Here is a 25,374-nt window from a genome sequence, read left to right as displayed (position 1 = left end):
ACCTGTAAAGTTTCATGGGTTGCCCTTTAACACTGCATTATTTATTTTTTCGGGTGAAATATGAGTTTAGGTCAGGGGTCGGCAACCTGCGGCTCAGGAGCCACATGCGGCTCTTTAACCCCTCTGCAGTGGCTCCCTGAAGCTTTGACATGAAAACATGGAAATAAATAACATTATTTTTATGTATTTGTTTGTTGCACAAAATCTTTCAAAGGGAACAGCTCTTATCTTGGAGTTCCAGGTGATATTATGACACTGAAATACATTTAATTAAATTTTTACATTTCGTCCACTAAAATATGCGTCACATTCTCCTACGTCTACGGGCGCGGCGCCTTTCCCTGCATGTGACTAATCTTGAGTTTCCGACCCCCGGCTAACTCGGTAATCTAACAATGGATACAACAAAAAAAAATAAAAGTCTCGGAGGAAAAATTGAGTGGCAAAGAAAGAAGCATTCTTAAAATATATATATATATATATATATATATATATATATATATATATATATATATATATATATATATATATCAGAACATATATTTCCGGACTTCAAAAACAAAGATAAAATTGTTCAGAAAATTTGAGATATGTCTCTCTCTGCAAAGACCGTCAAGGACAGGGCCATTAAAATGGCAACACACATCACCAAACAGCAAATTGAGGACATCAATTCAGCTGAAGCCTATTCAATCGCCTGTGATGAGTCAAGTGATGTAAATGATGTTGAACAGACAGCGCTGTTATGCAGGTATGTGAACTATGATGTGGTGCAGGAAGAAATAATTGAGTTGATACCGCTAAGAGTTTGGTGTTGTCCTAATAACAATATAATCTCAACAGTTTCCTTTGTCTTTCTGTAATTTCATAAATGTAACAAATATAGTATAACTATATATAGTATATACAACTTAAGCTGTGTTATGAAATATGTGTTGCGGCTCCAGACACATTTTATTTGGTGGAAGAGGTGGCAAAATGGCTCTTTTGATAGTAAAGGTTGCCGACCCCTGGTCTTGGTGATCATTGAAGGTGGATGCTGAAATTTTCAGTTAATTTTGCTGCCGACATTATTCATTTATAAAACACTTCTTTTCATCGTTATTAAAGTCTTTGAGCATTCCTACGGAGATGTTTAGGGGTCTCGTGTAATTACTTTCTGTAGTGTTTCTGACATGTGTTGAATACATTTTGTTTCAAAAGTAACTCAAGTGCGCATGTGCGTGTGGAGCATCTTGGGCAATTGGGAAATGCATTGGGGCTGAAGTGATGTAGCCTATGTAGGGAATAATAGACGCAGTGATATTCCCATTCTTGCTGCGTATATTAATATCCAATGTCTTTTTCCCATTTATGTTTTTTGCCGTACAGAGTTGTAGTATCATTTTTGCTGTTCGTAAAGTTATATTATTTTGATATTAATGGTGTTTGTCTGCAGACTTTTTAAAAAGTATGCACCTGGAAGCTGGTGTAAGTCTTTTGTAAAAGTGAAGTCAGTAAATGTCGCATTATTGCAGCGATCCCCTACGATCGTCTCTCTTTTTTGACATGTAATTGTTAATTAAAAACCAAAAAAACACAACAGATTTTTGATAGCTTACCGTGGCCGATGTGGCTCAGGTGAGGGTCTAGACCGGGCGAGCGGGGGTCTGCCAAGTCCTCGCTCCCGCCATCTGCAGAGGGGGAGCAGAAAGAGAAAGATAAGGAGTGAGCTCGGTAGTTCTGGTAGGGTGGCGAGGAGGCCAGCAGCAAGGCCACCTCGTCCTCTTCCATCATCCAGTTGTGGGACCGGAGGACCCCCAGCAAGCTGCTCACACACAGACCCTCCGCACCCTTCCTCGTGGGGATCAAGCGTCCCCTTATGGTGACGAAGGGGGACCGCTCCGACAAGCTCCATGTCTTCCAGCTCCCCATGGTCAGTGAGCCTTTATTTCCGGGGCCTGCCCATGCAGATAACAAACAGTTGACATTACAGCCATTGTTTCATGTAGAGAGTCCCGTGTTAGAGATCACTGGGCTCTCTGCTTCAGTGAGCGAGAACTAGCAGTAAAACAGTGGGCGTTTCCCAGGATAGATCCACATACGCTTAATGATATGAGGATCAATTACGCCCAAGGGAGCAGCCAGGCAGAATTAGCCACAGTGGATGGAGCTGAAATGAGCGGGGAGGGTGGGGGGGCGGCATCACTCGGCAGCATAGTCAGTGTCATCTGGGGATTGTTTCATAATCCTGTTCAAGTGCGAATGGATCTACTGTAAAGCACGACAGGCCAGCAGAGGAGCTTTGGAACAAATGATTTATACTCAATAAAAACATCCCACTGGAATAAAGTGAGCTATTAATAAAATCTGAACTGTGATGATATATGAAAACTAGTCTAAGCCAGCGGATCGTCTGTGTGTAGATAGATCAGAGATTGTTGCATTAAGTAGAAAAACACAATGGTGTTTTATCGTAAAAGGATTGTATATTTTAGCATCCCCTACCATTGAATTTCGATCGCAGAGCTCACCATCAGTACAGAAAACCCAAACAAATACTCAAGTATTATCTCTCCCATCGCAGATCACACACTGTGTGCCAGTAGCCACACAGCATGCCAGATTGGCTCGCTGTTGGATGGATCAAGCTTGTCGATGGAAAGATAGAATAAGCCGTGGGGCATGATTGTGTGAGAACTGGGCCAGCCTGAGATTGACAATGATTCTGAAAGGTAGTACTCTGCAGAGGATTCACAGAGTTTGCTTCCTGACCTGAGCCACCTTGTCAAGAGGCGTCTAATTAATGGGTTTGAACAACCAACACAATGTGAATCATTTGGGAGAGATTTTGAGAGAATTCCTGCAATTTGTGTTGGTGTTCTTACAGACAACACTATAGATCCTGCAGTCAACACCTCCATTTCTTACATGTTCAACACGAACAAAACCATCCAAAAATAGCTGCTTCTACCCGATGAGCCATATCATCGAGTAAAATCAATGCCGTGAAAATCGATACAGGCTTTAAAGATGATGCGCACTAGCTATGAGCAACGCTTGCACACTGAGCCATGAAAACACACGCATGCACACATGAAGAGTGTGATGTTGTTAGCGGAACGCTCCATGACATACAGTAACAGATTTTGCATACTTGGTATGCTCCTACAGCGGATCTGATTAGCACCTTAGGTGACGTTTGGAGCAGCTTGCTTGTCATCAGACGACTTGAGTAGCTCGAAATGTCATATCTGATGCGTTAATAATTTAAATGAACAGCGAACAATAAAGCTGGAGAATTGGATACAATAGATCAGACAATTCTTAAGCCTCATCTTCTTCAGATGTGTGGTGATGTTGTTGAATTTTAAAACCTGAAACAGTACTCCTGATTGTGATATATTACACATAGTAGATTTAAATTTTAAGTTCAATTACATCCATCCTACAGTACGACAATTCAACGTTAAACCTTCAATTTGAATGACTTTGTTGTAATTTTTGGAAAAATTCCACACACCACCAACGTGGTTTTAGCCCTTACCTCGCCTGTTTTCTCTACACTACCATTTCTCTTTAGGCTTGGCAAACGCATCTTTGTGCCTCTTTTATTCAAAAGAGAAAGCTTATTTTCTTCTGTGCAGATTGCTCTCTTGTTAGCAGCAACCACAGTACAATGTCCTTCCACACAGATCAATGGCCTATTAAGCAGAGAACATGAAAGGGGAGGAACTATCGTTGACAGAAGACAGAGAAGCGTTTTCTTTCCTACCGGAGAGACAAACAAAGGACATCATTCTAGTTCTTTACAGAACATCTCACAAACACTCGGCCTAACAACAACGTGAGAAAACAACTGAACTCAGCTCAGTATCCAACAGACGATCTGCAATCTGTAACCACATCCTATTCAGGTGTAACATCAAAGCTTTGCTCTCTGGAGCTAAAAGAGCACCTCCTAAACCGAAGAAATAATGGTGCATTTACTCTGTTGGCTATTCTTTGGAGATGTAATGCCACGGTGCTGTGTTAGGATGTCAAAAGAGCAAGCCAATGTCACACTTGGACAAAGAGTCATTATGGGAGAAGTCAGCGTGACTTGATAGGGATCCCATGGAGCATGGCGGAGAACTCCACCATCATTATCGCCCAGACTGACTTGGATGAACCTGGTGGTGTTCTCAGTGTTCAATGTGACCTCTGCTCTAAAATTAGGCTTTTTTCCTCAGGGTACTGTCTGAGGACGATTACTATAAATTGGGCTCTTTTTGTGTAATCACCTTTGGCAAAAAAGAGAAGACAGACTGCTAAGTCGTCACTAGTTCCTCATAGGAGTTTTGATCTTGACGCTGGGTGTCCAAAAACTTATCTGGCGGAGAGTAGCTGGAACAAATTGCAATTTAAAATGGATTTGGTGCTTTTTCTGTGACTGATCGATCCTGTCACACTCAAGAAAGGAACCAATAGACTCGCCCCAAAAAGGGCAATCGATGCCCGTCTTTGGCTTACTGGAACCCACATAATAGCCAGCAATGGAAAGAGAAAAAGATTGCAACCGAGCCATGTAACGGAGACACATCCCGGATATTAGGAGCCCGGAGAATTACATCCTACAGCTCAATGAATTGACTCAGTGACAGCCAGTGATTCAGATAGGTTCACTTCCTTGCTGGCTTATTTCTCACCTTTGCTGATTCTGTGGTGCTCTAATGATTCTGTGTTGCCACCATGTTGTCAATACCCACTTTCTAACTAGGACCCCTAATCAAACATCCGTACTCTCCACGTCACCACAAACTTTCTCCCCGTTCATCAAAATAACATTCCAGGTAAGAATTAGAGAGGAAATCTTCATTGAGTTGTCTTGAAGACTATTTTATCATTTTGTAATATTACAGAAATCCTTTTTTCACTTTGCATACCTTACGTTACGTCTACAAAGACGGGATGATAAATAATTGTGTAAGTTTAGTGCAATGATTGACATTTCTAATTAAGTGGAAACCATCCTTGCATTATCCTGGAATCCTCATAAACTATTCTTTCTCCAAAGAGCTAAATGTTAAACTATCTAAAATCCATATAACCCTGATGAAACAGAGGCATCATGTGCGAGCTACAATAATAAAACATGCTGACATTTATTCAGCACACGGTAGCCCACACACAAATAAAAATCGAACGTGCGCACCATATATCACATGGAGTTGTCGTGTGTGAGCAGATGGACTGCGGGTAATTTACCAAAATAGAGATTGATTTAAAGAGTTGGAAAAAGAAAAGTTGGAAATTGGAAAAGGTAAATGCCAAGGAGTGATTCAGTGTTTTGTGCTGACTCCTGTAGAGAGCAACGATCGCTGCTGCCAAGCTGCAACTTCTGATGTCACCAGAGAAGAGGCTGGGATACGACCTGCTCCTGAGACTTTGAGCTAGAGCTGTAACGATTAGTCAACTAATCACAGATTGGCAGAAAAATGAAATGAAAGTCAACTATTTTTGATCAATCGATTAATCGTTAAAGTAATTTTTCATGCATTAATGGAAGAAAATGCTGTTTTCAGCCTCCAAAATATGTCGAGTTCTTGCTTTTCTTTGTTTTATATCATATTGAAGTGAATATGTTTAAAGATGTCACCTTGCAGTTTGAGAAACTGGGATGGACATTTTCTATTTTATAAACCAAACGATTAATCAAGATAACAATCGGCAGATTAATCAATAGTGAAAAAAATTGTTAGTACTTTGAGCAAAGCACTTAAAAAATACCAACAAGTGCACTGCTAGGAATGAAAACATTTATATGTGCATAGGGACTCCAACTAATGTTCATTTTAATTAAGTCACTAATCATTCGCTCTATAAAATGTCAGAGAAATAGTGAAAACATTATGAACACAACTTCCTAGAGCCAGAAGTGAAGTCTATAAACTATTTGTTTAGTCAGACCAAAGGATATTAAATTAATAGTGAAAAAAAAAAAAAAAAAACTGATAACACTCACATTTGAGAAGCTGAAATCAACAAGTGTTTGGCACTTTAGCCCTACTTGTGTCTCGAGTTGCAGAAGTAAACATCTTTTCAGCAGACATATCCACGGTTCCTGCTGTCGATCCACTAATCCATTCATCTTCAAACCGTGTATGCAAACGTGTGCGGTGGTGTGTTTGGTCTAAGACAAACTCTCTGCTGCTCTGCTTTGACATTCATTTAAATTGGATTTAATCAGATTCTCAACAAAGTGGAGCATCTTAATGAATCACAGCGCCACAGAGAGCTGCAGTGAGCCATATGAGAGCACAGACATCTGCTCGCTTCTGAAGTTGGCGGACGTCTTCATTAGCATCAGTGTAAGCACACACACACACACACACACACACACACACACACACACAGTGAGAAGTGCTTTCTCCCTACCGCTGCAGTCAGCCAGCCCTGGTCTACCACAGGAAGTGGAGGGTTCTGATATCCTGCCAATGTAAAACAATCAGGAACCACTTTTATCTAAACCGCAGCACACACACGTAATGTATATACTGTACATACACACACACAGCCAGACCGAAAGAACATTTTGACCTTTATCTTCTGAACGTAGTACTTCAATTATTTAGAGAACTTATGTATTCATTTAAATTCTTATAACAATTTTCATAATGCAAAGTTTCATTCAAAGTAAATGTATGGTATGATGTTTTCTGTTTTGGGTCCCTAACATTGAACACAGCTTGGAACCCACCACTGGTCTGGGATCAGCAAACTATTCAGGCTTTTGTTTGGACAAATCAGTTGAAAGAGGGACGGAAACACAGCAGGACAGCAAATATTCGAGATATATACAAATAAAAATACACTAGTAATATACCAGCAGGCAGATATAGTAGTTATTTTCTATTAAAGCCCTTGGTAATAGATATTTCTCTATATTATTAAATATTCAAGTTTTACGATCATAATCTTAGCAAATCTGCTTCATCAGGACTGTAAGTGTGGTTTGATCTGAATAATCGGACAGTGCTGGCAACATCAGCAAACACCTCCATAACTGTGATTTTGACAAAAGTAAAAAATATTGCTGATTGGTGTTCAGAAACATGTGACATCGCCTTTTTTCCCCACTGAGTCAAACCCACATAAAACAACGAATAATGCAGAAAGTCTCTCAAGTGGTACAACAAAAACTTTTAGTCCAAAAAAGATTGTGTTCTTTTGTGAAGCAGTTTGAGAAAACAGGTGTTTTGCTTGTTGTCAGCAACTTTTATGATAATGTATTAATTGTTTTAGTAATTTTTTATGCAAATGAATGACCTTCATGTTTAAAGCCTTATGCATGAGAACAACTACAGAAGCGTCTGATGGATGTAAACACATTAAGGACTTGCTTGAGGTTTGTGTTGATTTTAAAGCTATACAAAGTGAAGGGTGAGGATTCATTTATTGTCATTCTGCAACACAGGGATGCACCATGAAAAGCAGTTGTAGTCGGTTCACTGTATGCTGCACAAGAAAACATGACACAACTAAACAGAACAAAAACAGTACTGCATTCCTGTAGTGCATTTTTGGAATTTACATCAGGAGGAACAGAAACAAGCGGCATGAAAACCACTGGTGAATTCTATGGGCAGATACTATGGCCGGCATCTTAACATAAAACATGTGGCATCAGGGAAACATCGTCAAGGCAACACTGAACTGTTTGTCACTGGCTGTTTTACCTGCATTTACAAATGCCGGAAGACAATTCTGTCAACTCTTAAGCAGCCTTACTTGAAGGGAGGATAAACTGCAGCAGTTATGAGGGCTCCCAGTAGAGGGACGAAATGTTATGGACCGTAGTTGTTGTGAGTCTGTGGGGAGAGCATAATGTAGGTGTGCTGAGCGCAATAGTATGAAGGGGAGACTGAGAGAGCGAGGGTAAGCACAGCCAGCAGTTTCACAAGCTGTTAACTGCGTTTAGGACAACGCTCCTATCAGCTTTGATTTAATGTGTGTATCCTATTCTGTTACAAGGAAAGAAAACCAGCCAGCCTTAGAGCAAAGAAACTGATGTACTGTGTGGGTAGCAAACACTTCTGAATGTTTCTAGTGCCTGCTTAATAGTACTATATACAGAAATAAAATGAATTTAAAACATAACACAAACAGGACTCGTTTGGACGGACTCATTTCAGATATCAAGTCCGTTTATTCGGTAATAAGTGCACTGAACACCACTTGCTCAGTGTATCGAGTAAATCAAAGACTGGTTAGTTTAAAGTAAGAATACCAGCCAGGGAATAATAGCAAAGTATTCAATATGACAGATTTTACTAATATGTTTCCCAAGCGCCATGAGATTCTCTACAAATAGAAATATAATGCATCATGGTTAGCACTCTTTATTTGTGGCCTGGTGCTAACATATTTAAACAACATTTTATGTTACGCCCGCATATGGGATTAAAAATGTGCCAACTAAACGTCCAATAAACACAACCATATGCTGTAGTTTAGGCCTTTTTGGCTTATTTACTTGAGTTCTTAATATCAACCCAACTGAGCCAGTACACACTTTACCTCTAATTTGGACAAAATACATCTTTGAAGTGACTAAAAAAAACAAACACCCAAGTCGCAGCCTAAGCAAAGAGTATTTAAGATAATAACACTGCAGATAAGTTAGATTAATCTTTGTTGTGGCTAATATTTTCTTTCTGCATAGTGGTTTACATGCCGAGAGCAAAAAAGTGAATCAGTGGCATCTTCCAATTTACCAAGCAACAGCGGATGCAATAGAAGAAGAATTATCCCAGTATTGCCCAAAGCACTACAGGGGTATCTCTAATTGTCCTGTTGTTACATAACTGATGATTACCCCGTGGCAACAACAAATGCAGGTCTTTTTTTAGCTCATACTACTGCTGTTGCTGCTCCTCTCTTTTACCCTCACCTGTGTTCCAACTACAGTGTATAATATGACCTACATTACACAACGTCTTTCTATTTGATAAAAGACAGCAGATCTGGGAAGGCAAATAGTTAATATATTAACAAAGAAATAATCAAGATTAAGCCATGAAAACTATTTTTGGAGAATAAATCAAACTATTAGCGCCTATACTGAAAGGTCAACTTTATTCTCAGCATTTCTAAAAAGAATCTTCCTCCTGTCCCTTATGCCAGACCCTAATACTCTTCCATAATTAAAGAATAAAATGTACAAAGCTAGACCAATAATCTTATTTATTACCCGATATTAGCTTGGCAGATTGCAGATATACCTGCATCAGCATTGACGTATATGTCAGCTCATCAGTATCAAGAAATTGCAGTACAAAAATGCAAAAGATTTGAGGTAAATAAAAAACAGTGTCTCCATTGTATAGTTGTAACAATTAGTTTTACTGTAAAACGTCCAACTAAAGAAACACATTTAAGGGATCCTTATTGAAAACGTTTGTTAACACTTGAGTGTTTCTTATATGTTAAAAAATAAAAATTGTCCAATATTCAAAAATCAATATTGGTATTGACCTCAAAAACAATATTCGTTCTCTATCTCTAATGTTTTAACAGATATATCTTCATAAAAACTCCTGTATGATGGTGTACTTGCTCCAACCATGAGCTGTGATCCTCTCCAACAAAAAAAAGACTTTTCTTCGCTTAAAAATAAACACGTTTTCTCCTCCCACCCTGCAGGATAGCCCAGAGCCTATGACCCTGGCCACTGAGGTATATGTGGAGGACATCGAGCAGCACGATGGTGGCGCCGGGCCAAAGGGGTGACGCATATGTGAGCAGCTGAGTGCGTCAGGCTCTGGCTGACAGCACCACAACTCAGCAGTGTCCTGGATGGATGGAGGTGTTATGATGGAGGAAGCATAGAGAAATAGAGAATGTGTGTGCATGTAACAGAAAGAGGAACAAAAAAAAAAGAGAGAAAGAAAGAAAAGAGTGATGTTCCCTGACTCCTACACTGCCATCCGATGCTGAGAAAAGCTGTGTCGCAGCACTGAGTGGGTGGGCTTCATTTGAAAACATAAATAAAAATAAAAGCTAGTGAAGAAGAGTCTGGGAAAAAAAAAATAGCATCTCCTACCTTCAGTCTGACACACCATTGGGGTTACATCACATAAGTGGAAAGCATGCAGCAAAAATAACCAAACGGAAAAGTAAGTGTTATAGGGATTTTTGCTTTGGCTGCCTTGAGACTCAGAGGGGGAGAAAAAAAAAGATGAGCGGAGACATAAAAAGCTAGTATGGCCTCTGGTCTGCCTCCAGGCGTGATGAAGAGTGATGCTTTTGTTTCTATCCATTTTTAATCCTTGACAATCCCACACAGAGGGACGACAAAAGCAGACATGCCACCTGTACCACCTCCTTATTTCCCCCTCTTACAAGGTTTCTCCATCACTAATACTAGCATTGAGACTATGACAACTATCCCAAGTATTCTCTTTCATTTCAGCCTCTTTGAACATTAATAAAGTCTATTAAATGTCAGGAAATACAAACAAAAAAAATGAGCCAAACACCCTAAAACCCAAATATATTACATTTACAATGATATAAAAACAGTCCCAGTCACATTTGAAAAGCTAGAACCAGAAGACGTTTTGCATTTTTTCATAAAGTTTCAATGTGTAATACCGAGCCACCTACTCCAGAGAAATGGGGGGCAGTATTTCACCTCTAAACTGGGTCCATACAATCTCTGTTTATATTTTAGTTGTTTATATATATACATACACACACATCTCTCTTCTAGTGTTGATATTTCTTTTAGTCAGTCAGTGGGAAAGAATATGCAAAAATCTACTTTTAAAATGGGTCAGAAGGAAACACAACCCTAAATCAGCCGGAGACAGAGTTTTCTACGAAACTCATAGAGCTAATGTTAGCTTCATTAGCTAGCTAGCTGATCAAATTGGCCAGTGACAGTTGTCAATTCAGCCGGAAGAATTCCACAGTTGCCGGCTAGAGATGAAAAGCCGTTACTTTTTTAAATGAAAGACCCATCGCTTTAAAAAATACTGTACTACAAATTTTAAGTGGTAAATCTGCCAGCATTCTTACACCTTCTCCAATTCAAATTTAAGCATTTTTCAAGCATTTCCAGCACCTTACAGCTGTGGTGAATTACATTTGTATATACAGTACATACAGCATGCTGAATATTGCATTTCTTCATCACATTAAAGTTAGATGTTAATGTGCAACAACAAAAATGATGTTTCATCAGGACAACATTCTACAAAAGGTTGACAAATTAAAGGAAAACACAAAATATGTTTCAAAATGTGTCAGTTTGTTGTAAGTAGACTTACAATAGAGTATTATGTGGCATCCTATACAACCTACATCTACACCTACACAAGCAGTTTCGAGCTGTAAACTACCTCCGTGCAAGAACAGAAAGCTTGACAGGCTTAGAATCAGTAAGTGAAGAAACAAACAAGTAGATAGGAGTAAACATTTGATATGCAGACAGAATGCTGGACCAACAACGTCACACTGCATCTGCGGTCCAGGAAAACAGGATTTGTGGTTATTCTGTTGTCTCAGTTAATCTACACATCTCAGTCTGCAGCAGAAGAAGAGCTTCACCTCCGGTTCTCTTTGACCTCTGGCTGTCTACAGCGAGAGGAGGAGCGCGTGTGTCTCCTGCTAAGGTTGCAGATGCCTCTCTCAGCACTGACGAAGAGTGTTTAATGAGAAAAAGTTGGTATCCTGATAAATTCACACAGGGAGGCTGAGAAAATGAGAAGCTCCTGCTGCAGTAAGTGCTTGTTTATCACGTTGAAAGATATTTACTGCCTTTTAAATTACTGCATTGGTGAATGACAGTTATTACCATACAGCAGCTTAAAGAGGAATAGCGCTAAATTTGATCCTTTTTCCTGTTGCTTAGGGGCCTCTCTGCACTGTGGGGATTTGTAAGCTTCACAACGCAACCTGAAATATGGAGAAGTTTGTACCACATCCTAATCTCGTCTTCGCCAGCTCCGCTGAGGATGAACTCATTCTTAGAAGATCATTCAAGGATATTTTCCAACGCTGAAAGCCATAAATAACCGAACTGGGAAGAACTGCCACCGCCATGAGCAACTCTGCAACATAACTTGTTGCCAAGTTATGCATTAGTTTTACGCTCTGTAACAATGCAGAATTAGGATTTTTTTTCTTCTTTACCTCTGCCGTTCACGAATAATAACAACTTGATGGTTAGAAAAGCAGATATCTCAAATGGAAATAAAAAAAAATGATACATGTTAAAATGCAAAGGGGACATGACTTGCCTTAAAAATACAAAGCTCAATATAGGTAATGAAATTCAGACAAACAACCTACAAGGGCAGCGCTGTGAGCAGTGTCAGAGGCACAGTAGATTAGCATATGAAGCCACATTTAAAGTCTAAATCCTCTCTCGCAGATTCAGACAGAAGTTAATTTAACTTTACACAGACTGCCTGCAGGCTGTATGACTAATGAATAGAAGACTTTAAAATGAGTAACGTTTCGATAGAATTTCACCTAATTGAGGGGTACTGTATGCTACTACCACAAAAAGGGTTCGAAAGGGAAAAAAAAGCCTAAAAGGATGAACAGCAAACACAAAAGCTGCTCCAAAATAACAGAACGCAATCACTAGTTCATCTATTTTTATAATGATTTAATACTTTATCCTTTTATCCGGCTCACAGAGTGCCCCTCTCCTTGTGGAACAACCAGCTAAATGCCGAACAAATAACAGATAAAAAAGCACGGCATACTGTGTCTCCAAAATAGCCACGAGCACAAAAACACGACCGTAAAAGAGGGAGGGTGTTTGATGTTGGATAGAAAAAAGGCCGGCGGCAGATGAGACAAGTGTCATTTCGTTTTTCTCCTCGTTTCAATCAGAGGGCAAAGCTTTCAACCTGCAAGTGGGGAACAATTAGGGAGAGAGAAGAAGGAAGTGATGGAGCAACAGAAAGAGAGGTGGCCATTGACTGTGGCTATAGTAACAGACGAAGCGTGGAGGACGGAGAGAGGTGAATTAGAAAGACGACAGAGACTGTCCTTGGTACTGCGCCCTCTTTCATGGCGCGCTGTTATTCTTATCCTATACCGGCCCACAACAGTGCAATAAGTCACCTCGTTCTCAGTGTCATTGTGACAATAGGAGAGTGAAAAAACTACACCGAGTATAGCCACACACCATCTCAATTGCAATGGAGATGGGTCTACAACTGTAAACAAGCAGGCCTGAATAATGAAATACACATTAAATATAAAACAGACTGGGGGTTTGTAGAGCCTGCAGTGCCACAGCAGACACCAACACTTACACATGATGAGCAGGACAAAGTAGGCTACGGTTTGTGGCTGGATGTCTTTTTTCATTAACATGACAGCTACAGCCTATAATAGTTAGTATGTGTGCTACATTTAGAATGACAAAAGGGTAAGAAATATGCACACATCCTGACCTGAACTGCTGCATCATTCTTAGTGCTATTTGTCAAGATGGATGGACTAAAGCAGGATATTGTGTTGTATGTAAATGCTCAGCTTCAGAAATATACTGCTGCAAAGTTCATATAGAAAGAACTAAGACAGAGATTCCTCAAAGTCGATCAAGTGTTTGTTGAGAACAAGGAATTCAACGATGACAAACTCCAGGATATGGGTCATTGTGTATGTATGTGTGTTGTATTGTTTTTCACAAATCCAGCGTGAAGGTCTTGCATCAATTTTTCATGTGCAGCCTGCAGCCAGCCACTTTATTCTGTTTGGGTGCAGGTTTGGTATTTTCCTGATCTGAGCTGGCAGGACATTTCTGAAAATGTAGAAGCATTTCGATTGCATTGCTTTTACAGACCGTGTCAATGTACGGCTGAAACAACCACATTTTTTAAGATCAATTCTTTAATTGTTGGTCGACAGATATCAAGAACATACTGAACAAATGCTCATCACAGTTTTCTTAAAACTCAAATTTCTTGTTTTGTCAACTCACAGTCTCAAACCCAAATATATTCAACTTCTAATGATATAAAACAGAAAGGCAGCAAATCCTCATATTTTAGAAGCTGATGTGAACGTTTGACATTTGTGTTTGAAAAATGTCTGAAATGATTAATGGATTATGAAAATAGTTGCAGATTAATTGCCCGTTTCAGCTCTTTAAGAATGACAATCTATTAATGATCTATTGTTGCACATTGCTCAATCTTTTAAATACACATGGAGCCAAAAACAACTATTACATGGAGTCTGGTCTTATTTTACATTCCTTTTTAAAAAGATATGGTCGGGGTTAGCTGGGGAATGTGTATTATGTCTGCAATTGACAATTATATTCATTATCATTTAATTTGTCCATTTTCTTTTAATTAATCAATTATTGAGTCTAAAAAATGTGAAAAATTAACATCACAAGTTCCTACACTAAAAGTTTCAGACTCTGAATACTTTATTGTCCATTACATTTGCCCATACACAACAATACATGACAATTATGCATCTGTAAATATTTAAGTGGCAGTAATAATAACGCTGACTGGATTATTCTCCCACTTGCATGCAAGTCCATCAAAACATCACAACAGTGCCTAACCATTTAAAATTATAGGTTATGTCTTCAAATTGGTAGTTATGTGAAGTTATTTGAAGTATAACGCAGAGCTAAGACTTCCAACAAACAAAAGCAAAACATGCTCACATTTGAGAAGCAGGAACCAGTGAATGCTGATAAATCATCCGAGTAATTGATTTTCAAAACTGCCTACAATTCACTTTCTACCAATCAACTAATCATTTCAGCACTAGTGGGGATGAAGCTGTCACATCACGTGTCTCTTCATATGTGTGGCACAATCATCAGGCCTGCCAAAGCAGATAAAAACATCCGGAGGCCTGATGAGTCCAGTCCTTCCAGCGGGTGTCAGCAGGAGTTACAGCTACTGTGAGTGGCAAACATGGCCGCCACAGACTGAAGAGGGCAGGAGAAGGGGGGCAGCAGACAGTCAGACAGACAAGTGCAGACGCAGAGACAGACAGTAGGTTTGAATTCAGAGATAGCACGATAACATGCCATCAAACAGAGACAGGCGGCGGGACGCATTTGGACACACAGCTGGCGTGGGTTTAGTCCACGCCTTGCCGTTGTGGTCCTCGCAATTGCAGCTTTTGTGAAGTGAACCAACGCCGCCGTTCACTTATGCAACGTTGTGTTCTGCTGTGTTTTATCATGCGGTGTGCAGCGACAATATGCTCAGTTAGCAAGGGCACTTCCTGCTATTCAAAGGCACACAGCGTTGAGCAGCAATAATGAGCCCATCCACATCAAGAGGCACAATGAAAGCCCAGTTTCCCCCGACTGGCGAAAAACAACAGGTTTCCGCTGAAGAAGGGGGGGGGCTGCCTAGTCCTGCATGGCATCAAATATTTAAATGGGCCACGACCATGTTATTTCATATTTCTCACGGCTAAATGCACAATTGTTTATGCAGGATTTTGGGTCTATATGTGTGTCAGTGCTTGTGGTAAGCTATGATGAGAACAGAAAAGAAGAAAAGACTGATGGCATGGATTGAAGTAGAAAATAGAGAGTGAGAACAAGGGATGGCAAACGGTTAGCACCTGTGATAATGAGAATAAATGGATGATGAATGGGTGGAAAGAGTGGGACTTGACAAAAAAGGAAGATGAGGGGGAGTAAGAAAATATCCACTCCAGAAGGAATGAAAAGAAAGGAGGAACGGATGTAACAAGAAGCTGATGATGAAAATGTTAGAGCGTATGGATTGATGAAAAGAGATGAGGGAGGAACAGAAGCAGCCGTGATGAATGGAGGAGACAAAGATGAAGAGGGAAATGAATCTGAGGTGGGAGAACCTGAAAGGAGCGAGGAGGACAAGTTTGGTTGTGAGATGATGTGGATAAGAAGGACTTGAGAAAAAAGGAAGAGGATGGGAGGAAGAGGGGATGGAGCTGTGAAGACTCATTAGCCTACGTAAGGCTGGTACATTAAGCCTTCCTCGCTCTACTGTTTTATCTCCCTCTCTTCTCTCCTCCTTTTGTTCTCCAGAAATATCTGAGTGGGAGGGAGGGAGGGAGGGAGAGTCACAGAGTGTGCGAGAAAGAAGGAGTTACAGTAAGTGAAGTGATGACAGAGTGAGGGGGAGAGAAAAGGAACGACAGTGGCAGAGGAAGTGGATGACTAGTGAGCAGGCACGAACATATTCAATATAATACAAATAGGAAAACGGTTTATTTCTTTATTACTAAAACAATATCTGGGCGTTTTATAGTTATAGAAAACAATCGAGAGAAGGTTCCTGTTGATAACCAGTCCCTAGTTGTCCACTTCCTTGGAATCACAAGCGTCCTTTGTTATCGAACGTGGCGCTAATAAACCTGTATGGACCTTTTTTTTTTCACCCGACAATTAATCAAGAATCGATAAAGAATTGGATCGATAAGAAGAATCAACAATGGAGTCGATAAAATCTCATCACTTCTCATCCCAGATGACAATTTTATAAAATATAATAATAGGCTCATTAAGCTTCAGGGACAAATGGGCAGTGGCAGTAAATGACACATCCATGAGTCCATGAGTGAGGGGTTTAAACTGTCAGCAGTTTAGGCAAACAGTGAAATTATCTTAAATGATTAGTCAATTAATCAAATTGGTCAAAAAGTTAATTCAATTTGATATTTCATTCATGCTTTTAAAGAAAAATGTCAAGCTAAAGTGCCAACAGTGCCAAATTCTAGCTTATTAATCGTGAAGATTTGCTGCTTTTCTTTCTCTTATGTGATATTGAATTTCCTGCGCAATTAGGCATTCTTAACAGCATTTAAGGTGAGCTCATTTTCAGCTTTATCTTCAAAGTCAACAAAATAACTTGGCTAGTTTACAACCCGTCCGATTGTGTCACTGCTCGTGTTTTTAGCCCCTTCTGAATTATTGTTAACAACGTCGCTGTGTTTCTTCCATCAGAAGAAACAAAGTTGTGTAGCAGTTTGAGTAGAGGAAGAGTAGTAGAGAGAGAGAGAGAGAGAGAGAGTGAGAGTGAGAGTGAGAGTGAGAGTGAGAGTGAGAGTGAGAGAGAGAGAGAGAGAGAGAGAGAGAGAGAGAGAGAGAGAGAGAGAGAGAGAGAGAGAGAGAGAGGTAAAGCCTGGTACTGTACGGTCGGTATCAGAATATATTGAGGTTTAAAACACAGCCCAAGAGGTAGAGGAGTGGGGGGAGAGATTGAGAGGTGAAAACACAGAGGGCAGACATCATTTTGTGGAACCCAATGGGCAACAACAAGCAGAGACACTTGTAATTAATATACTTTAAGATGATAAGAGCAACATGTATTTCAGGAAGAACACAGCGAATCACACTTGATCTTTTATTTCTTCTTCTCTTCTAATGGCCATCTGTCAGACACTGTGGCCTCTCTAGCTCTATATTTAGTTTCAGTATCTATCTACAGTAACACACACACACACACACACACAAACACACTCACACAATCACACACAATGTCCATGCTTAAGGTGTGGCACAAATGCCCCCAATACACTGACTGCTGTGAGAGCCCACTACCCGAGTCAAGGTGACTCCAGGCACAGCAGCCACAACAAACAAGTCGGAGAGAGGGTTTGACACCAGTGGAAATAACAGACACTCAACACTGCTCTCTTAAATCACATACTTGAACCTTTCACCTTTACAAAATACACACCGACACACCTACACAGTGCAAGAGCTGCTCAGACTTGCACTGTGAAATGGGGAAATCCTGAGAAACAATTAACAGCTGAAACATGATGAATAGTGTTGCTTTCCAAAGACAGTTTCCACCACTCCCATCATTCACAACTGAGATTACCACATCTACATCCGTGCAATCCGTCCATCAATCACTCCTCCCGCCCCGAATCATCCGGCTCACCTTTGTCAGTCGAGCGACTCGTCTGCCCAGGCAATAAAAATCCTGCACCATAGCAAGGGAGATCCTAAACATAAAGGAGAAGATTGTAGGGGCACGGAGAGGAAAAACACAACGCGGGAAAAAATGCCAGAAAGAAGAGGACAAAAGATAGAAGGAGGGAATAGAAGGGAGAAAAGGGAGAGTGCGGAGAGAGAGAGAGGTGAAGAATGACCCAGACAGGCAGAGAGCTCTCCACAATGTGAGCAGCGAGGGAGGGCGAGCGCCAGGTGTCAGTACGCATACACTCACTGAGCCGCGTAAGCACGCACGCACACGCAATACACCCACACACCCCCACACACATCCCCCCCCCACACACACACAACTCTCTCTCTCGTTCTTTTCCTCCTCCTCCTCCTCCTCCTCCTCCTCTCTGGCAGCAATAACTCTCCCTCATCCTCCTTCTTTCTCTCTTCTTTCAGCTAGGGCAGAATTCCTTAACTCTTTCAAAGCCAGTGATCTTCTAGAACAATTGATTGTTTTAATATGGAAATCGCAATTTGATAAAACGGGAAATGTCCAAATCGCAAAATAGGTGATTGTGAAGCTGCTTTAACCCATTTTGTGGGGGAAGCAGAAACAAGCCGTGAACCCAAAGTTTATAAAAGTGTTAGCATCTCCCTGCATGCCACACACCCTTTTTCACAGCAGACATTGTGACATTAAGGATGGCTTTCTTCTTTTTAATTGTTCTAGTTAGCCATGACAGTGAGCCAGCATGCACAACACCGGGACCCTGAAAGAGAAGCAGCTAAATGGGTTTCAGCCATCGCTTTATTCTTCACACCTGTGCTTTTCCTACCTTTGACATGTAAAAATGTCTCCCTTTATGTTCCGCAAAGTTGTTACACTGGGACAATGACGGTTCGTCAAGAAACAAACTTGCAGCACAATAATAATAATTAAGTGGTGAGGCTTTCTCTAGGTTAAGGCCCTGTCACACATATCCGTATGACAGAAACATATGCCGGCGCATATGAAAATTTGTCAGAGTCCAAATACGTCCAACCTTTCATCGGATCAGAAAAGTGAACGTATACAGATACGCATGTCTAACCTATAGATAGCGTATCACTTACTTATACGAAATGTATCAGACGAATACCCAACAAATGCATAACTTATACAAAAATATGGCATATACAAAATATCGGCAACACGCTGGTGTACGTAGATATAAGGTAAGGTCTAAGTAGTATTCGTTAAGAGCTCACTGTGTTACGCTGGGGTGCGTTGTTGAACGCTGATGTTTTGAACATGTTCAAAATTACCAGACGTACCCGACATGTGCTTCATAAGAAATGCAGACGTTATGTTAGACATACGTGAATACGGAATACGTACGTGAATACTTACCTACGTGAATATAGTACGTAAATACAGTACGTGAATACCTACGTGACTACGTTAGAGGAACGTTAGAGATAGGCTACGTCGGCTGACGGTGAATCCTACAGCCAATTTATTGATAACGAGTGGATAACCTATTCGTACCCTATGTTAAGATTATGCCTGACGACGGAGTAACTTATTAAACGTGTTTCTACAGTACAGCTAGCGTTCAGCATTCTATCCGTTCTCCAGCATCAGCATGACGTGAACCAGAGGGCACTTTTCCAGCTCCGTTGGCCAGATGCTCCGATACGTTTTAAATAGGTAAGTGATACGCTATCAATGTTTGACATACGTATAATAACTCGTTATGTATTCGCTATGTATACGTCAGCTACAACACCGCTGTGGAAAAGTTGGACGTATTTGGACTCTGACAAATCTTGAGCTAATTTTCATATACGCCGGTAGACGTTTCTGCCATACGGAACTGTGCATGTCTGGCGTGTTCGGCGTGTTGTCTGCGTCCTTCAAACGATCACAATTTACCCTTAATTTATATCAACCTATTGCCGATATTTCGCATGCACCGGCATACGTTTCTGTCATACGGATATGTGTGACAGGGCCTATAATGAACAGGCCAACAGCTAGCTCAGTAGTTGTCAAGGATAAACAACAGTCAGTGCACTTGAACGCCACCTGGTGGCTGGTTTCACTATATGTCATAAATCCCACAAGTAAAGGTCACATATATTTCCCCCAAATTTTAGGTTGTTCTTATGACGCTGATTCATGTTCAAGAGTTTATTTTGCAATACAATTTGGATTAAATAATGTTAATACCTCATTTTTGTTTTGCTACTACAAAAAGGGGGTGAGACTTCATGATTTGACAGCTGTGATTGACTGAGTAGAGGCGGCTCGGGAATTGTACGAGATATATAGACTTGTGCGCCCACAAGTCTATATACATAATTCAATATGATTATGAATGCATTTCTAGAGATATTATAGTTAGTTGTTGTGTCTTACTAGCCAAACAGCTACCATGGTGCTAATGAGCAGCTAGGTGGATCAAGCTAACAAGCTGTGGCCGTGCTCGGCTCATGAGCCACCTGATCTCTCTCACACACTCACACTCACACACACACACACGAATAGTCGCACCAGCGTTAAGATGTGGAGGCCCATCGCTTTCCATGACCATAAAAAACTGCCAGCATTATCCCTGCTCAGTTGCTACCAAAAGAAAAAGACACCATATCTAGGTCACAGTAACATCAACTGCTAAATATCAGTCATGCCTCAGCCGTGAACATGTCCCTATAATCAAGCTGTCAACATTAACAAAGAGTAGAGAGTTGACACAGACCCAGTATGAATTATCACATGGAAGGATGCAACAAATGCTCTCACAGTAACAACTTCCTGCCTAGAGCCAGCGTGAAAGACCATAAGGAAATGAAAAAGGAGGAAATGGCCATAGAGGGAAAGAGTGGGAAGAGCAAGAGGAAAGGGAAGGGACACATCGAGACAGAGTGAACAGGAGTGAGACTTCCCACTATTGGCGTTGTGATAAGAAAGCGGAGGAGAGGTTAGACCAACGCTTTTCTTCTTCTTTTTTTTTGTTGCAGCTGCATAGGAGAGACAGGACTCTTGTGCTGCTGTTCGTCATTTAAATGTCACCGCACTTCCACAAAGCACGATAAATTACTCAGAACATTGTGAGAACAGGTGTCAAACCACTGGCAATTTCAGTGTCAGTGGGATATTCAAGACCCACCTGTGGGCAGTCTGAGGGCTGAAGGAAGGAGAATTTTAGACACGCGTAAAGGCCTTTCATACAGATTTAAGACGGCAATCAAATCAGAACTGCTGAATGCAGTAGGTAGACTCGCCAAACTGAGACATGATTCACGCCGTCTTTCACACATCAGAGTGTACTATATATATATTCAACAAAAAAAAGCAAGAGGATGTGCTTCACTGTGATTATTGCCACGATGGTAATACAAAAAGGAACAATGTGCAGCTGAGTACCATTGGCAGCAGTGAGTACCAGCTATTACAGCAAAGAATGCACTTGACAGTACTGTGTGTGTTTTTTCATTCAGCCATGACAATAACTGTATACTGTCTTTAAAGCTTTCTTCAAAGAACTGCATGCACTGTATAAGGACAGGTGGCAATGCCTTTTTTTTTTACAGCAGACATTTTTACTTATTACAGTAGAAAAAGCAAAACAACATTAACGATGGCTCCGTTCTATTTAAGTGTCCCAGTAAGCCATGACAGTGTGACCAATACGTTCTCGCGTTACACACATACGCTGTCTTTTGACTTTCCTCCCCCCTCCCTGCTGTCCACCAGAGTTTAAATCCCTCCATTTGTTTGACCTCTCGATCCACCCCAACTTCTTCTCTACGCGGACTTTGTTGCCCTTTATACTACTTCACTTGACTTCCGCAATAACTACTGCCACTAAGAGCATCATAGCTTGAAGAGTAGGGTCACTGACCGAGCTTCCGTATTTGATATTATCATTTTCATGCTGTGACATATCAAAATGTCTGCGAAAGAAGCCAATACATGGAGACATAACGGAATGTTTTCATGAAAATGACATGATTCATATGCTACTATCTTCAGTAACCACATGTCAACTGTGCTGAACACCTATTAAGTGTTAACATTATTGATTCATCCCTTTGCTTATTTTTTATGATTAACTGATTAATCACTTCGTCTATAAAAAGTCAAACCCTTATGTCACAAAATGCCAATCACACTGCGCAACACCCCAACGTCGCATCTTTAAATTTCTTGTCTGGTCCAACAAATCAATCCAAAATCTACAGATATGCAATTTACAATTATATAAAGCAGAGAAAATAAACAAAAACAATGTTGCATGCTCTTTATCTCTTGATTTATGTTTGACTTTTAACGAGAGTTACATAGCTACGTTGTAGAGATTCTCAGTGACCCCCCAGATATTATATATATATATTTTTTATTTTTTTACTTTCTCTGGTGGTCAAGAAGAATAAGAAATAACACTCCACCCCAATGAGAGTTGATTGCCATTATTATAAGTGATAAGGTTGAACATGCCTTTTACTTTGAGGGTGTTAAGTACTAAGCAAAAACACTATAGAGTGGCACCAGAATCATATTGATTTCAGCCACATCTTCTTCCTGGCTTAAGCATGACACTTGGAAAGGACCATTGAAGAGGTTTCAGGCAGTCACATTCTTGTGCCTGAAGGACTCAAAGGAGGTAATTCACTAGAGGCGCATGGGTGGCTGTGACACGGGCGGAATATGCATTAAGTGGCGCCACTGAACCTTAATGATGTGAACACATAAGTGCCTCCCACACTCCACGAGATAGGAGAGTGCCACTGCTGACACTTCGGGCAAGTCGTCTCTCGGCCCCCGGCCCTCTCGACAGTCCGTCTCAATTGTCTTTGACCTTCAGCCCACTTTTGTTTTGCTCCAGATTTGTTACCATGGTTACCCGGCGACAAGGCCATAGTGGCCCACTGATGAGTTTGGCAGCTTCTGGGGTCGCGTGTCGTCCGCCTGGTCGACTCTGGTCATATTATCTGTGACCTGACGGAGGAGCACCTTCTCCTGGTCTTTGTTGTTTTAGGAAATGGCTGATGAGGTCTTCACTGATGACCCTTCATGTCACCACTCATGAAACCTTCACAGACCGACTCCACACCGAGTTGTCAGACTGAATAAATGATAGAGCTTTCTAGATAGAAAAAGAAAATATACAAGACAATGGGCCTTTTGCAGCAACCACATAAAAGAAGTAAACTCCAGATGCCCCAAACGGTTTTAACCATCCAAATCTGCTCTTACCCAGCTGCGCTGAATGATGAATCCCACTTGATCCTAAATTGGAGGCGGGTGGCTGATTGTTTTATAAGTATAGGCAATGTCCCCTCAACACTATATAAGGATAGGTTTGGTACTGTTTGCAAATACTCTGGCACGTCCCCAAGAATTGGAGAGATTTCACCAAAAAAAGGCCGTAAGAAAGAAGAAGAACTTCCGCAGTAATGATACATTTCTTTAAAACGGGCAGAAATGCGCTTGCAGGGCGCTTTGGAGCCCTTCATCTGAGTGTTTCATCAAACAACATATTACCTCACTAACTGCTGTTGTATGATGGACTAGCATCGCCTCTTTTCCTTTTATTGATTTGGGCTACTATTTATTTGTTTGACATTGTTTTTTCACCATTAGCATTAACCGAGGATGCTTGGCCTCTCTGTATGAATGAGCTTGTCACGGCTTAATCTGACAGCCGTAGAGCAAGGAAGACGATGCGTCACAGACAATACGTACGACAATAACTATACTATACTATAACTATAACACTCACAAGCAACATTCGACACTGCTTTGTTATGATGTCTGTCTGACATAAAACTCAGGATTGACCGACACGGCCAAAAGAAGCATCTCATCAGCACTTTTCTGAAAAGTTCAGAGATTTTCAACTCGGAGCTACCACACAAAAAAAAGGTGGAGCACTCAGAAAAAAGACGCTGGGTGCATCGCTTTTTCTCAAGGCGCCTGCATAGCAGAAACGTAGTCGAGAAGAGCAAAATATGAAAACATTGGAGGATCCCAGAAATCAATGGGTACTAACAAACCAAAAGTAAGAGGAAGTTTGTTCGTATATCGCTTCCTGCATGAAGAGCTGAAACAAGCACTTTCATACATCTTTCTCTCAAGCTCTGATGAGGAAAACAGACAACATCAGAACAACTTTACTGTGGCAGACAGTTCCAGTTGCTCAGTTATCACATCGCATAAAGGCCCCTCAGAAACAAATGTCAAAAGCTGAAGGTAGAAAGCTAAATGACACATTGCCGTGAAGCTCAAAGAGGTTGTCGTCCTTAGTAACCAAAAGGTCAAAGCTGCTCTCGACAGCAGTGCACCATATTGATTTACTTATTCATTGTCTGCTCTGCCGTCTACAGACTGTGTTTGTTCACATTTAAAAAAGGGAATTAAGACATGCAGAGATTTCTAATGCATAGTGTGAGCTAAAAAGGAGTTTACTGTTGAATCTACACAGAAGAATAATGCAACAGAAGAATTATAACAAACCTGAGTAGACTACAAATCAAGTAATGGATCGATGAAAGAAAATTAATATGCAACTATTTTGATAGCTTTTGTGTGATTTGATCGATCGAAAAACCCCTCTCTGGCACCAGATTCTCCAATGTGCTGCTTTTTTAGGTTTTAGGTAATTGTAAATTGCATCTCTTTGGTTAACTGGACTGTACAAAAGGCATTTGAAGATGGGCTCTGGGAAATTTTATGGGTATGTTTCACAATTTTACATTTTCTTTAACAATTAATGGAGAAAATAATCTGCAGATTACGACAATGTCAAAATGAAAGACTTAAAGATGACTCAAATAATATTTATTTTTTCTATTAACATCTTGTGATCTGTAGTGAATGGTGCAAATGAAGGGATAAAGATGATATCACTCTGCAGGAGTTCCAACATGTTATCAAAACCTGGTCCTTCGAAATCCCTCCATTCAGTTTTTCTCTCCCTGGGTTCATTAATACAGGAAGGAAGAGGACATTCTGTGGAGCAGTAGGTGCCAATCTGTCGCTCTGTGGAGATGAGCCAGACTCAGCTCATGTTAAGCTGCTGATGCCGTTCCTGCTGTAGCCTCTTACATCTCTCTGATAGGGAGAATGATTAATTTCTACGCACAGTCACTGATGTTCGCTGGATATTCCATCCCTTCTTTGCATGTAAGTAGTAGCAATATAAATGTAAATGTGCAACATCTGCATATACGTACATTTCCTTCCATTGCATTTATTAGATTTGACAGCACACTGACTCCCGAACAGATGAAATCATTCATGAATACACATAAGCAACATTTACTTTAAAAATGGGTGCAAATGGTAGATCTGGATTTATCTGGTTGGTTTTAATCTGCGGAGTGATCGTCTACAATATTATATTTTTCATAGCCAGGGAACCTAAAAGTTTTTTTTAAACCACTGGATAATGTTTTCAAAGAATTGAAAAAAGATAGCA

General features: G+C 40.6%; 1 protein-coding gene across 4 annotated transcripts in view; it reads right to left on the bottom strand.

Moving 5' to 3' along the window:
* tanc2b (tetratricopeptide repeat, ankyrin repeat and coiled-coil containing 2b) overlaps window positions 1-25,374 on the bottom strand; it is a 150,074-nt gene that overhangs the window by 74,681 nt on the left and 50,019 nt on the right. For 3 of the 4 annotated variants that reach the window (XM_029456255.1, XM_029456257.1, XM_029456256.1), the window contains one exon: window positions 1,602-1,673. In XM_029456255.1, coding sequence (XP_029312115.1) covers window positions 1,602-1,673 — 72 coding nt within the window. Of the gene's footprint in view, window positions 1-1,601; window positions 1,674-17,903; window positions 18,043-25,374 lie in introns of those variants that run through there. The other variant, XM_029456258.1, reaches the window with a different exon arrangement.

The sequence above is a fragment of the Cottoperca gobio genome, chromosome 19, assembly GCF_900634415.1.
Source record: "Cottoperca gobio chromosome 19, fCotGob3.1, whole genome shotgun sequence".
Lineage (NCBI taxonomy): Eukaryota > Metazoa > Chordata > Actinopteri > Perciformes > Bovichtidae > Cottoperca > Cottoperca gobio.
Note: the sequence above shows the minus strand (reverse complement) of the source record. Positions and strands in the feature narration are given on the sequence as shown.